At 51.6% G+C, this 14,687-nt stretch overlaps 3 protein-coding genes across 4 annotated transcripts; 1 reads left to right on the plus strand and 2 right to left on the minus strand.

Annotated features, from left to right (window-relative positions):
• Positions 1–530: 530 nt before the first annotated feature.
• On the plus strand, positions 531–11,148 carry COCSUDRAFT_35669 (the record flags this gene model as incomplete). Of its 2 annotated transcripts, XM_005649647.1 has the most annotated exons (7): positions 7,698–7,759; positions 8,124–8,191; positions 8,301–8,420; positions 8,554–8,658; positions 8,796–9,017; positions 9,269–9,403; positions 9,687–10,446. In XM_005649647.1, 4 exons carry the CDS (start codon positions 8,572–8,574, stop codon positions 9,921–9,923), a joined length of 681 nt encoding a protein of 226 aa, XP_005649704.1. The 2 variants fall into 2 exon arrangements, with proteins under 2 accessions (XP_005649703.1, XP_005649704.1); XM_005649646.1 differs by lacking the exons at positions 7,698–7,759; positions 8,124–8,191; positions 8,301–8,420; ... (2 more) ...; positions 9,269–9,403; positions 9,687–10,446 and adding exons at positions 531–590; positions 750–926; positions 1,105–1,359; ... (1 more) ...; positions 1,818–1,880; positions 11,110–11,148.
• Positions 2,903–6,989, minus strand: COCSUDRAFT_83621 (hypothetical protein; the record flags this gene model as incomplete). Its single annotated transcript, XM_005650101.1, has 12 exons — positions 2,903–3,075; positions 3,279–3,501; positions 3,701–3,869; positions 3,996–4,080; positions 4,268–4,388; positions 4,638–4,751; positions 5,349–5,569; positions 5,657–5,855; positions 5,972–6,244; positions 6,350–6,409; positions 6,511–6,591; positions 6,687–6,989. 12 exons carry the CDS (start codon positions 6,987–6,989, stop codon positions 2,903–2,905), a joined length of 2,022 nt encoding a protein of 673 aa, XP_005650158.1.
• A 480-nt stretch (positions 11,149–11,628) lies between the features above and the next one.
• On the minus strand, positions 11,629–11,820 carry COCSUDRAFT_83622 (hypothetical protein; the record flags this gene model as incomplete). Its single annotated transcript, XM_005650102.1, has 1 exon — positions 11,629–11,820. One exon carries the CDS (start codon positions 11,818–11,820, stop codon positions 11,629–11,631), a length of 192 nt encoding a protein of 63 aa, XP_005650159.1.
• Between the last annotated feature and the right edge of the window lie 2,867 nt (positions 11,821–14,687).

A 14,687-nucleotide genomic window follows, 5' to 3' on the forward strand; every position in this document is an offset into this window, starting at 1 on the left:
ATTGGTAATACATTGATGGCTTTCAAATTGGCCATTGCAAATTGTCAAAACTCTCAAGGCAGCCATAGAAGCACAATGGAAGGCTGCTGGAGTCAGCTGTCAGTCTCCTCTGCGCTTTCGTCGAGTTCTTGCAAGCAGCATGTGAGCGTGCTGACAAGATCGTTTCTTGGAGGAGCCGCCTGGCGCGCGACGCGTCAGCGATTGCAGGATCCTTGTAAAGCTAGGAATATCACCAAACTCACCGTACATGGGTTGAGAGATGGTGCAGGAATGCGGATATCATGCTCCTGTTCGGATGAAGCCTCTACTAGTACTTCCCTGTTCCCTCCTTCTAGTTTACAATACAGGCAAGTGTTCCCTCAACATATACAATGTAAATTTATTTTATTCGATTAAACTTTGTTATCAAGACTATGCACTGCTGGTAGAATTTTCAAAGAGGCTACCTAGCCTGCAGTACTAGGCTGCAGCGTGCTTCTCAATCATACAATATTGTCAATACTGAGGACGAAAGCTGAACCAGGCGCGTGATGCTGAAATTGAGTGGAGAGGCCTTGCAAGGCGGTATGGGATTTGGCGTCGACCCAAAGGTGAGACAGTCTGCACACTGGGTACTCTCTTTCCAAGCGCAGCATATTTAAGAGCAGGTGGTGGCTTTGGATGGCGCGCAGGACACAAAGCTGTCTGCCACCTGCTGCGCAAGTGGTAATGAGTCATGGATTGTTATTCAATTGCCACGCTTTGCGCAGGTTCTGACTGCAGTTGCTCGGGAGGTGGGCACAGCAGCCAAGCAGGGGGTGGAGGTTGCCATTGTAGTAGGCGGAGGGAACTACTTCAGAGGGACCTCAGCCTGGGACGGCTTGGAAAGAGCCACGGCAGACTATGTCGGCATGCTGGCAACATGCATGAATGCGCTAATGCTGCAGGTATGGGTCCTGACTGGACCTCGCTTGCTGGCAGGCTAAGAGCATTCTCCTTTGCATCCATGTCCACAGCCATGCTGCAGCCTCCTTGGAAAGGACTGCTGATTGCCGCATGACAAGATTCCTCACAAGGAGCAGTGGTGCATTCTGAATGTCCAACGATGTGTCCTGTGGCCTTCAGAGCGCTCTGGAGAAGCAGGGAGTGGCAACGCGCGTGCAGACGGCCATAGAGATGAAGGAAATAGCAGAGCCATACATCAGGCGCCGCGCCATCCGGCATCTGGAGAAGGGGAGAGTGGTCATCTTTGGCGCGGGGACCGGGGCTCCGTTCTTCTCAACAGACACTGCAGCTGCACTGCGAGCAGCCGAGTTGGATGTGGATGTGTTCATGAAGGCCACAAAAGTGGACGGCGTGTATGACTGCGATCCGGCTCTGGTGCGTTCTGAACTGCACACTAAGATGTTGATCTGGACACATGCACATGTACACTGTACATGGGTAGCATAAGAACATCATATGCTTTGATGTTCACATCTCCACTGATGATGTCTACAGTGTTATTTGGTTAATGAAATGGTTGTTGACGTTGTGCAGAATCCGAATGCAAAGATGCACAAGCGCTTGCAGTACAACGACGTCATGACCCAGAATCTGAGGGTCATGGACGAGACAGCCATCACCCTGTGCAAGGAGAATGAGATTCCGGTACGTCCACCATGCATCTGCTTCTGGTGCAAATCTTTCAATCTTCAGGGGGTCCCTGACACACAATTGCACCTTTATCTAGATGCCGAGCAATGCTGAGCAATGCTTCCCATCAATTACCTCGTTGAAGAGATGTGAGATGAGTCAAGCTATGAGGAGTTCTCACAATCAGGCATGTGCTGGAGCAGGTGGTGGTGTTCAATCTCTATACTCCGGGGAACATCATGCGAGCACTGTGCGGTGATGCCAATGTTGGCACCACAATATGCAGCAATGGCAGTGAATTAGCTCGTCCTGTGGCGCTACAGACTTGATGAGAGAGCATTCTTATCACCACCATCACCTGTCTGACAGTCCTGTGTTCCAGTGTGTGATCTGTCAAGCTCACATCACCGTCGAGAGACCGTGATCAAGAACTGGTCATCAGCGGTTGCACTGCAAAGATGTAGCAGCCCCTGATCACAAAGTAAAACGCGACCATTGGGAATGAATAATATTATTCATGATGTCTGGGTGCAGATGTCATTGTTCTGTCCTGTACTGCACTTGAGCACCAGAAGCTCGAGCCTTACAATTTTTGGGCTGCTGCCGGACAGTTGATACCTGTCAGTCTCCTGTGCACAGTTATATCAAGTCCCGTAAGGGCAATGGAGAGAATGCATGCAAGTAATAGTTTGAATGCACTTTGACGATCAACTTTAGATGTATGCAAATGGCTATATATTGTGGCTTCAACCGGGGCCTTAATAGGAATCTATTCATAAAATGGTCACATTTTGCATGCATAGAATTTCATAAATATTGTTGTTTACAGTTTGTTTGGAAGGGCACGTGCGGAAAAGAGTCAACACTCAGATTGTAAATTGGGATGTATTCCCCTTCTTAATGAGGATTGAAACAACAGCCATTCGCAATCTGCGCATATACATGTTCAGTGCACGACACACATTCTACTGCCCTTCGTCATACTACTAAACACTTGTTCTATGGTACACACAAGACCTGCAATATTGCACTTGAACAAACTTTACAGCAGACAGCCGTATTATTGGCCACGAGTCGCAATGCCGATTCGTGGCATGAAATGTGACGCAAGAAACGGAGACAAATCCCATCAACAGAAACATCCCATCATGCCCTCTGGTGTGCCCAAATCTTGGTAATGCATTTGCATGCGTGCAAACGATGCTTTAAATTGGCAATTTAAAGCTGCGCATGTGGCACCTGCTCACCATACGGGTGATTTCAGAACAACTTTTATTTTCTCCCCCGCTCAGCCATCTTGGCTGGCTCTCCTCTGCTCGCCGGCGCGCCTGAACCTGAGCGCCGCACCGACGGCTGAGCGCGCAAAGTTCCATCGCTGCTGCGCGGTCCTCCCCTGCCTCCGCCTGGAGCCAAAGGAGTCCCTCCTCTCGGGTTCCACATCACTGCCGGTTTCCGCAGCTCCTGCCATGCATGGAACGGCTGCGTCAGAGCCTATGAACTCTTTTTTGCCACATTTTCTAGATTGTAGATCTAAGGATCCCGCACTTGCCCTTGGAAAAGGTAGCTTTCCTACTGCACATCAACTCCCGCAAAACAACAGCGCCTTACGGAGTCAGGCAGCATGCATGCGGTACGTGACAAATGAAGCTGAAAAGTAGACAGACCTGAAGGAGTGCCGTTGGCTTTGACCGATGCTCTCTTGGCTGAGCCAAAGCTCTTCAGCAGAGTTGTAAAGTTCGGCTGGCTGCGGTCGTTCCTGCTCAGCTGGTGCTTTGGGCCAGATGGCTGGAGCACATCCGGATCTGCCCCCAGCTCCCCCGTGCTTTTGCTGTGGGTGACCGCCTTTGCCGGCTTCTTCACCAGCTTGTTTGTCTTTTTCAAGCGCTCCTGAAGATGCATCAGAAGAGGCTTCACCAATAATGTCACAGGATACACATTGGTGCACAGTGCAGGAGTCTCACACGCAATATGGACAAATAAAGAATTTGCCACATGGTCAAGGAAGGTCCTCACAGGGTAGTAAGTCCACCCATTGGTGTTGTGAGCTCTGTGCACGGGACAAAGGAAATGCTTGCAGGCTGTGTACCTGGGTGGAAGCTGGCAGGAGAGAGTGGCAGTCCTCGCAGATGCACTGTGACTCCATGCCGCAGCTGCCCAGGGGGCCATGGGGCGAGTATGCAGTGTGCTGGTGGCAGAACACACGCTGGCACACGCTGCAGAAATGCCGCTGCATCGCGTGCTTCACATTGCTCAGCCTGCGCAACCGAGCAAACCTCCGTCAACCTTGCTGTTACACTTTGAAGACCATGATATCACTGAGATAGATACGACAGGAGATTGTCAAGGCTTTGAATGCAGCAGGAAAGGGGACTCTTGCTCACTTGTAGCCTCGGAACTGGCGGTGGCAGCCAGTGTGCCCACAGCGCCACGGATTGACCCCAGCTGGTGTCTCTGGAACATCCTCACCTGCAGTCATTTGCGTGGTCACTTGAGAAGAGAAATAGCACCACCCTTAACATGGCAATCAGTTGAAGCTGATGACAACAAAGCAAAAAAGCTATTGGTGCATGACCAACAAGCTGAAGCCTGCATGCATCTATCCATGCAATTTTGAGACAAGGACTGTGCAGCATGTACTGGATTGCAAACACACCAAAATCCTCCGCATCATGCATGTCTGCGCCTACGTCCTGCCTGTCCGACAGGGAACGTCCCATCCTGGCGCCACCCCCTAAGCTAGGCCCGCCCAGCCACCCGTCCACCGTCCTTGCATCCTGTGTGCCACACCATTAGTACTCGTCACTCAGCCACCGCATGCTTCACCGGTAATATGTGAGCCAGCAAGCAAAGAGCTCAATGGCCTGTGTGCCAGGCAATCACTAATTCTCACACAGCCATCTCATCTTGCATGGGCAATGTGAGCCAGCAAGCACTAAGCTCGGTAGAGGTCTTCGTTTGGGCGTCGGACTCTGCAGTGCCTGATGTCAAGCCTGCAGAGGAGATAATGCAACAGAGGGACTTACGTCAAGCGTGTGGGAAGGGAACGCCGTCGGCTGCGGGTTTGAGAAGGCCAGCGGCTGCCTATTTATGCGCAGCGGCTCCAGCGCATGCAGCTGCTCATCAAAGGCAGCGCTCACCTGCAAACCCACATAAGTCTGCCGTGTCATGCACAGCATACATCATTGTCATTATTATTACACGCTCTTCCTGCCGGAGGCGAGGTGCATTTGCAGACAAGCTGCATGTAAATGTTGCCACAAATCCTGCCCATTGATACAGCACTAGTGACAGTCCCAAAGGGACATCCTTTGAGCCAGGGGGCCCCCTTTGCATGGCCAAGCTTATTTACGATAATATTCTGTGTTGAAATCGGGAAATTACCTCTCCTAGGCTGCCGTGGCGTGATGACAGCATCCTGGACGGCCCAGCTGTCATGGGGGACCGCTGCACTCCACAAGACTCGGACGCTGCCTCAATGCTTTGCTCACTGGGCCACATGCATGCATAAACTTAGTCAAAGCCCACATAACTGACATATCTCAAATCCAATTGCCTGCACACGGCGGGCTGGAACAGCATGCTGGGAGCATGTGGTGGATTGAAGCTTGCCTGAGGCCAGAGTCTGTGTGGCCGTCTCTGGCGAAGGCAACTCGCCGCCGGTCAACAGTGTCGGAGCCACTGCTGTGCCTGGAATCTGACCGCCCATAAGACCTGCCCGATAAAGTCCGGGGCACCCCATTGGGCAGCTGCCCTCCCCCATTCGCCTCATCACCCACACCCTGTCCCACTTTAGCTCCCCACGGCGCTGCCTGACCTTGAACGGCCTCCCCTGATGCAGCTAGTCTCTGCTGCCTCCTCCTCCTCTTCAGATAGACTAGGAAAGCAGCGCCTGCCACCAGGCTGGCCACAGTGCCCAGGATGCACTCCAAGGTCAACCCCTCCTCCTTGCTGCCACCTGTCACAGCAAAAACACTTCAATTCGCCTTCATACATGCTACTCTGAGGCTCCTAGAATGGAATTGCCACAAGGGATATCACTCACCTTTGCTCCTCCAAGCGCCATATTGTGCAGTCCACGTTGAGTGTGCATGGTGCTCAGACCCTGGTGTTCTGCAGTGACCACTGCTGCTGCAACCAGTGCATGCCTCTGCATTCAGCAGAAGTGTGCACTCCTGAGACAGCGCGTCATCAGACCAGCCGTACGCATTCCAAGCTGTCAAGCGGTAGCGGTATACCCCCTCCTGTTGCAATAAGTATATCACCCCCTAGTCACCGATGCATGTGCTGTAAACGACGCAGAGTATCTAATTTGTAAAACCACCATCTGACAGGGTACAGACCGACATGAAGAGCTCACCTCCAGACCCCGATCTTCCCAGGACATCTCTTCATCATCCAGGTTCTTGTTCACGGACACCCAGCCGGAGTCCTCCCCTTCCGAGCGCTGCAGTTTGTACTTGTGGAATGGCGGGTGGCCCAGCCTCTCCGGCGGCTGCCAAGTCAAGAGCACGCTGCTGCAGGAGACCTGCCTGCCGCGCATGTTCCTCGGGGCGCTTGGGGCTGTCCCCAGCCCAAGAATCACTCTCTTCATGGCTCGGGTCAGCTGCTGCCTGTGCAGCGCGCTCTTGATCTGCGCATTCACGCACACTTCATATCTTTGCCATGGAAGCTTGCTCCAGTAATTTATAAAGGGCACCCTGGCCATTGGAATAGCTCCTATCAAGAGCCAACGCACCCCCAGATCTGTCTTTAGGGAACTGCCGCCGTCATTTACAAAAAGGGGGAAATCCAACACCTGCGCATGCATAGTGTTTACTCAATGCTGGTGTGCAAGCCCACAATGCAAAGGGCATCACATGGACACAGTACTGCAGGAATCTTTGAGATTGAACACACCGTTATGGAGTTCATTCTGAATGCCTTCACATACTGCGGCAGGCCCACACTGTGGCTGACCCATTCAGCCACCCTGTTCCCCTGGACATGCGAGCACAATTTCAACATGTATAAAGTGAAAAGAAATAGGAGAAGTAGTATGCACTTGTTGTCTTGAGAGCTAGGACAAAGCACACCTTGAGTAAGCTCTGCAGGTGTCGCTGCAGTTCCCCCTCTGATATGGTGTCGCCATGATCTGCCCCATCCACATTGGATTGCATGCACTGCAAGTCCTGATCCTCCACGCCCCCATCGATATACTCTGCAGCTTCCTGAGGCTCAATCTGGCCATCGTCGTTCAGGTCCACTCTGCTGAAAAACTCCCCGAGACTGCCTTTCCATTCGTCAGGGGTCCCAGGCTCTTTTACACCGCGACAGCTTGTGCTCAACAGCACAAGTGCCAGAACTGTGTAAGGCACTAATATTTTTAGCTCAGACATCCTATTTGCACCCTACTCCCAGTTGAGGATGGCAACAAGTTATGCCCTTTAGACATGAGATGCAAACGCTTTTTCAGGTGGCATTGACCTCTCCTGCACCAAGTCGCAGCTACACACTACAACCTGACCAGGGCATTGACCCTAACCCACCATTCCGAGTGCCTGTAACAGGTGATTGTTCTGCTGCCTTCACCTTGGGATGATGGCACCATTTTCAACATTGCACTAGTCTTGATCTTATTCTACATTGTGAAGGAGTGATGCATATAGATCAGGGACTTCTTGCGCCCTCTGGGTAGTGACTCACCTATTCAGCGCCCAAGATTGACCAGGAATGTCGATGCTGCGCAAAAAGACAAGCACAATCTCTTCATAAATTATTTTTAGGAGACAGAAGGATTGCCAAACTCTTCGATCACTGAGAAGTCAACTTTATGGCGAAGAGGGACCGTTGCACCTTGTGGCATGCTCACGGTTCGGACCTTTTATAGAACAGCTTGGTATGATCTGATGACCCAGTTGATCTCCGATTGTTCCAAATACATCTTTTTCGCTTAAACGCGGATATCAAATAAATGAAATTCTCTATTGTGGACTAAAGTTATATTGATGATTGACCCTGTAAGACACGTTTTGTTTACTTCTACACAGGGCTTTGCCCTCCTCGATTCGCAGCTTCGTCACTGCAAGTGATTCGGCAGTCAGAATGTCGGCTCAGCCACGCACCAAATTGTGGATCGACTGTGATGCTGGGGTGGATGACGCCCAAGGCAAGTCAATTCATCAACTTCTGTTCCTTGGAGAAGATGAATATGGCTTGTTTCAAAATCTGCAAGCATTCTAAATTCTGTGTGAACGAGGACCTTTGCTGTCCCTGCTATTCATCTCACGGTACATCAGAAGCCCATCTTTCATCTTGCCACCTAGCGCGGCTAATTGACAGAATTGGTTTTCAAGCTCTTTATAGCATCCCACCAGCCAGTTAAAGGTGCAGAAGTGAGACATGACTGACACATCAATGCATTTAAAGCCCCAGATGCAGCACAGGACCTGCCCTTGCCTAGGCTCCATTTCCAATTCATGGCAAATGCAGCAATCTCTGAGGGAAAATTTCTAAGAGGGGACTGCATGCAGGGCTCTTACTGGCCCTAGCGGCGCCGGAGGTGGATTTGATTGGCATCTCTACTGTTCATGGGAATGTGGTAAGTCATATATTCTACGGTGCACGAGTGGCATGTAGAAAAAAAATGCCAGCATGCTGTGGCAAATTCTGAACAAAGGTTCTTACACTGTTGTGCATTGTTGCCCCAGGGCGTTGCGAAGGTGGTGAGGAATGTGGCAAGGGTATTGCATGTAGCAGAGAGACTGGATGTACCATTCTACCTGGGCAGCGATGAGCCTCTCCTGGGTCAACCCATTGACGCTGCATTTGTATGTACACCGATCTCTCACCCCGCTGTCATGTGTTGCCGCAAATTTTTGCTTGTCAACTATGCTTTCCTTACTCAAGCGCGTATGCAGCCACATATGGACTTCACATGACAGTGTTCAATGGCATGCGCAGTTTCATGGACAGGATGGAATGGGCGATGTGCCAGAGACTCACCCTGCCTTGGCCAGCATCAGCCATGAGCCGCTGCAAGGCATAGCTGCTCTTAAACTCATAGAGGTAAATATGGGCTTTGATGCCCTCAATCAATTACCAATATTTGAGCGAAAAGTGTAGTGTTTGGGGCGGTTCTGCCTGCCCTGCACACTGGGGGCTCTGCAGGGCAGGGCTTATGCAGCCGATGTTGTGACTTGCAGGCGGCCAGAGAGCATTCTGGGGAGCTGGTGATAGCAGCGATCGGGCCTTTGACAAACCTAGCGCTAGCTTGCAAGCTGGACCTCTCCTTTCCTGAGAGGATCAAGGCTCTGTATGTCATGGGCGGGGCGGAGCGAGCCGGCAATGTGACCCCCGCATCAGAGTTCAACTTCCACTGCGATCCTGAGGCTGCGCATTTAGTACTGAAGAAATTTCCTCGCACCGTGCGCTTCCACCTTGCTGCACAACAGTGATTGCAGGCATTGTCAAATGCAATGCAACACCCCCATCATATTAGCAGGATGCATGGATCAAGTACCCTGAGTGTGCTCTCAATAGTCTAGCAAAGGAATTTTGCCCCTGCAATTGCACATGTAGAGGTGAGGGATCATGTCTCTGACATACCTGCCTGAGCATTCAGCTGACATTTGGAGGGCATTGGACTGATACGCACTTCCTGCATGCTTTGTGTCAGGTGCTGATCTCCTGGGAAGGCACGATTGCCCACGCCATCCCCTGGGAGACCTTCAACCCCTGGATCCAAAAGAACACTGCCAGATCGCGCTTCATCGCCGCAATCTCAGCGGCCAGCATAGCATACGAGCACAAGGCGAGCACTCCCTGCCATTTGTATGAGCAACACCCTTTTCTGCATACAGTCGCTAGTGTACACGGCAAGCTTTTGTATTCATTGATATTATCTCATCTTATGCACAAATCCAGTGAAAGGCTGGTTGTGATGCAAGAGCATTTGTCTTGCTTGCATTCTGTGATAATATTTCCACTGTCTCTTTAATCATTCAAGACAGTATTCTTCCTTGCTGACCCGGTCTTTCTGTCCTTCAAACAGTCAGTAGGGCATGAATTCCTTGACTGTTGAGTTTGCTGTGCAGAGAGGTCTGACCGGCTGGATTGCCTGTGACCCACTGGCTGTGGCTGTGGCTATCAGACCAGAGCTCATAGAGGAGGCAGAGGAGCTGTACTGTGCAGTGGAGTTGCACGGCACTCTCACGCGGGGCATGAGCACCTTTGACTGGAACAAGACATTGGGCAGGGAACCCAACGTCTCCCTTGTGAAGAAGGTCAATCTAGACGGCTTCAATGCCTTGATGGATGCCAGCACAGATTAGGGGTTGGACGGGCGCTGCCAGCAGAGCAGATGTGCCTGTAGATTGAGTCACATGACTCGCCTAGCTCTAGCGTGATTACTCAGGGTGAGAACACAGTGACTGTACTGCAATCACATTATTTACTTGCCCAGCTTCTGGATCCATACATTGCTGTGAAAGCTGCAGAGCAGGAGTTCTATGAGCTGAGACCAGCCATGAGATCGTTGTGTTGGAGCAAGAACATTTCAGATTGATAGTGTTATTACAGACGTGCATCTATTGTTTGTTAAAATCAAAGCCTACCAGGCTACAATAAGTTGTACGTAAAAACAGACGACTAGTATATTCAATTACTGTATGTACATGAGCAAAGCTTATATAAGCGCACCGCAAACAACGTTTGCCGTTCTGCAATTGATTTTCTAGATTTCTGCGCTATTTGGGCCAGAGCTTCATCAAGCTTTGAAAATCCCTAAGAAATGTGCTTGTGAAACGTTACTAGCTAACATCATGATCAATACTATAGCGAGGTTCTTTTGACTGGACTGGCAACATGCACGATGCCTGCCGGCGATATTGGTGCCATTGTCTCATGCATGCAGCTGCTTGCCGTGACATTCAAAACAAGGACCCCTGCCCTTTTCTCCCCTGTCTTCTGAGTGTGATGAATTGCTGCAGCTCCATCTCTCATCTCATCCCTCGCATCCCCAAAGTGGTCTCCCACAGCCGTGCTGCCAGCTACCCCTTTGCTGCTGCTCAACCCCTCAATAACCCCAACTTCCATCCTTCCCAATTCGTCCCTCTGCTCTGCATCAGGAGCCATGGCTGCAAATCCCCAGACATTCCCACTGGCGACTCCTCCCCTGTTGTCATCATTATGACCCTCTGCCGCCGCCGAGGCTTTCTTGCTGTAGTCTTCAAAAGATTCTGAGCTGCAACCAACTGGCCCCAAATCCTCTTCTCCAAAGGCTGCCCCAGTGCCAGCCTGCTTGGCGCTGTCAGGCGCAGCGCCACCTTCGCATGCATTTCTGGAGAGCAGCGTCGGGCCGGGGTTGCCGCGCGCGGCCGGCAGCCGGTCGGTGCGGCCCTCTGCGGAGCTGGGCAGCTGGGGCGTTCCCGGCCTGAAGCCTGCTTCGCTGCCGTCGCCCTGTAGGCTATAACTGCTCCCAACCGAGGCGTCTGAGGCCTCAACGGCGTGGCCCAGCAGCAAGGGAACCCCGCTGGACGCCGTGGACAGCGTGCCTGACAGCTGCCTGGCCTGCGCCAGACTTGGAGCCTCCCATGATTGCAACGGGGTTGCAACGCCGTCCAGAGATGACTCATTGTGACTCACGTTGGCAGTTTCGCCGTCAGACGGTAAGACTGTCTGATCGCCATCAGGCGCTGATGGTTCGGAGGGTGTTGCATCCGCCTGCAAGCAGGGCATCTCAGTCTTGTCACGCACGGCTCTGCATTTGCTCCTGGATTCTGATTCAGAGATTGTTGATGAAGGTTGACGATGGCAACATGTTCAGTGGCATTTACCAGTATGTAGTAGAGCTTTGGCCCCGGCTGGCGAGGGGCGGTAAAAATACTGAGCACCGTGCCCACCGTTGGTTGGATCTTGCTTGGATCTGGCGAGTCCAGCAATGGCTAGGATAAGCCTTTGCATGCAGCTTGTCTGCAGGTTGCAACTTGCCTCTTGGCAGGAACAGCGTGGAATAAAAAAAACAAAACAGCTTAAGTATTAGTGCAGCACTGGACGCACCTGTGGGGGCAGAAGGGAGCATCTGCACATGGGGCATGTGACGTGGTTGGTCAGCCACAGGTCAATGCATGCCTCATGGAACTCGTGGCCGCAGGGTGGCAACCGCTTCACCCTCTCATTCACTTCGTACTCGCCCAAGCACACACTGCATGCCTCCTCATGCCTGCTCATCAATATCAACAGAGTGAGCCCACATCCAGCCTTTCTCAGCCCATTTTCCCACAATTCCATTGCAAGCCAGGAGCATTAATGCTATATTGTATGGGATGGCCTCATTTCAATGACATGCTATGCATGCTACAGGGTATGCTGCGGATGTTTAAGAGGAAGACATGTTACGGGGGCTCAAAAGCAGGGCATGCATGCATGGAAGTCACCTCTGCTGGGCGACATCGCCCTGTTCTAAGTCAGGCGCTGCTGTTGCCTTGTAGAGATAGGTGGGGAATGTCTGCACCACGGCACTGTCAATGCCTGGACTCACAGCCGCTGCTGGGCTGGACTGCACTGGCGCCTGATGGCAAAGCACACATGAGCTATTATTATTATTATTATTGGAATTGGATTTACACGCTGTTCTGCCAAGAGACAAGGTGCGTCTGCAGACAAGCTGCAGAATAAGGCTGCCACACAGCCTAGCCCTCGATGGACTCTCCAGATCCAAACAAGACCCAATTAATCGTCTGCGCAGTGCTCAGAATCTACACCGCCCCCCGCCAGCCGGGGCAAAGATGCATGAAATTAATCAGAACGTATTATTTCAAATTCTTTCAACCGAGTGACAGACGCCTGTCTTGTAGCCAGATATTCCCTTTTCAAAGCAAGTGAAAGACCCTAGTTTGTCTCCAAGCTTTACAAGCAGCTCAGACAGTTTGGGTTGTGTGCGTGCCTGAGGGGCTGTCAGGTGGGAGTAGCGCCTGCAGAGGCCAGCTGCCAAGCAGAAGACCACAGACAGAGTGACCCCAAGGACAATGCTCAGGTAGGGGCTGAGGCTGAGCTTCGGGGAATTCGGCGGCGAGATCTGCAGCAGATGCAAAAGTAAGAGACTGACAAATTTGCGTGGGGTGCCAGACTTTTGCAGGCCAACAACTGCACAATGAAATGGAGGAGGAGATAACGTGCCTGCAAGCGATAATTGTAGGGCTGGTGCAGGTAGTAATTCTCGTTGAAGACTGCAACAAAGTAGGTGGCCGGCTGCAGATTTTGTGGCTTGACAAGAAAGAGCTGCAAGGCCAGAAATCATTGTCAGTCATTCCCAACACTTGCTTGTCTGCCATTCTTATGCATGAGGGAATTTCAGTATGTTCAGATAAAGACGTGATGTTGGTATTGGTTGTGTCACCTGATCTCCCTTCACAAGCTCCTTTGAGCGGAATGTGAAGTCGGCATCATTGAGTGTTGGCAGGGAGCCTGCTTTCATGAGCAGAACAGAGTGGCCCCCATCATTCTCAAAGTCCACCAGCAAGCCTCCCTGCACACACAAACTGATTACTGCAAAGAACCGCAGACGCAGCCTTGCATATTTCCACCAACGCTCACAAATGCACAAGCCCGATGCATGCATGCAAGCTTATGCACACTTCCAAATTGAACTCAGACAGGAGCACTGTCAGCGAGTGGCCACAGGATTGAAAGGTGTTCATTGGGCACGCACCATCCAGCTTGCATCAGTGGGATCAAGCACCATCCTGTAGTAGTGCCACTGCCCCGGCTGCAGGTAGCCTCTCATCGACCGTGGCCTCTCCACCAATAGTGTGTTCAATTTGCCCTGCATTGGTTGCGCAGGCAGATGAGTTCAAGTCCTTCATTTCTTCACCATTCTGGCGCATTGGGACAAAATGCGCCAGAATTTTCCCGATGTGAGCAGGATTGGGCAAGGCAGGCAAGTATTTGACTGCAATGCAAAAAATGGAAATTTAAAGACATTCATCATTCCTTCAAATCCTGGGGCACTAGTCAGCAATCACAAGCAGAACTGTGGCATCAGACAGGTCTTTCCATTGTAAAAGAGTATCCGGAGCGATTGCAGCAGAGTTTGGCTGACTGCGCACCTCACAGGCGTCACCGGCCCAGCCATTGCTGCAGCTGCAGATGCCTGGAGTTGAGCACTGTCCATGTCCGTTACAGTCGAACTGGCACACAGGCTTCTCGCCGGCAAGCTGCACATGCGCCTGTATCCTGAAATGTGCTGTCTCCTGCAGGACAAATCAGGAATGATCAGTGAATGACATAGACCACATTCACTATTGGCAGGCTTTGCATGCACAAAGGTAATGGTGACAATATAATCTACACGTTTTCCAGTCTTTACGGACGAGGTAAGTCAAGCAACACTTGAACACAACGACGCTGATACCAGATTAAAAACAAAATTGCTGCAGAGATCCTCCCAATTGCTTCCCTGATTCTGCTGCTCACCTTGAAGTAGGCATCGTTGTTGTAGACAGCGACATAATATGTCCCGGCTTGTACATCCGACAACACTATGTGGTGCAGATCCACCCGGTCCTGGAAGCTGTTCACATCAGCAAAGTCCTGATAGTCCTGCACCACTGGCACCGCCCCTGCCTGCAGCCACAAAACACCATTAGCACCCTGGTCGCTTGCAAGTTGCAATTAACAATGGAGACAGTATATGCATTGCATGGATGCACACATCACAGAAGCCCTTGTACGTGGGCCAGAGCATTGACCCCAAGCCAGGTTCATTTCAGCATCCCTGTCTCTCAGGTCATGTGATGTATTCTCAGGTCAACGGAAATTTCTGGGTCCAGTGATGGTGTTGGTGTGATGAATAATCACACACCTGGAATCCTTCGAGCTGGGCCTTCAGGAAGAGAACAGGGTCCCCAGCACTTCTGGTGAGCTCCACCAGAATGGCTGCAGCATCCTCCTCCAACTGGAGCTCCCAGTACATCCAGTCAGCGCTCGCCAGACTGTGAGCCTCCTCCACTCCCCAGCCCAGCACCGGAGTCCTTGCACTGCACCCCACATCCCCCTTTCCCTCCTCACAGCTGCACCTGCCGTCGCTGCTGCACTGC

This window comes from Coccomyxa subellipsoidea (assembly GCF_000258705.1).
Source record: "Coccomyxa subellipsoidea C-169, whole genome shotgun sequence".
In the NCBI taxonomy this organism is placed as follows: Eukaryota; Viridiplantae; Chlorophyta; class Trebouxiophyceae; family Coccomyxaceae; genus Coccomyxa; species Coccomyxa subellipsoidea.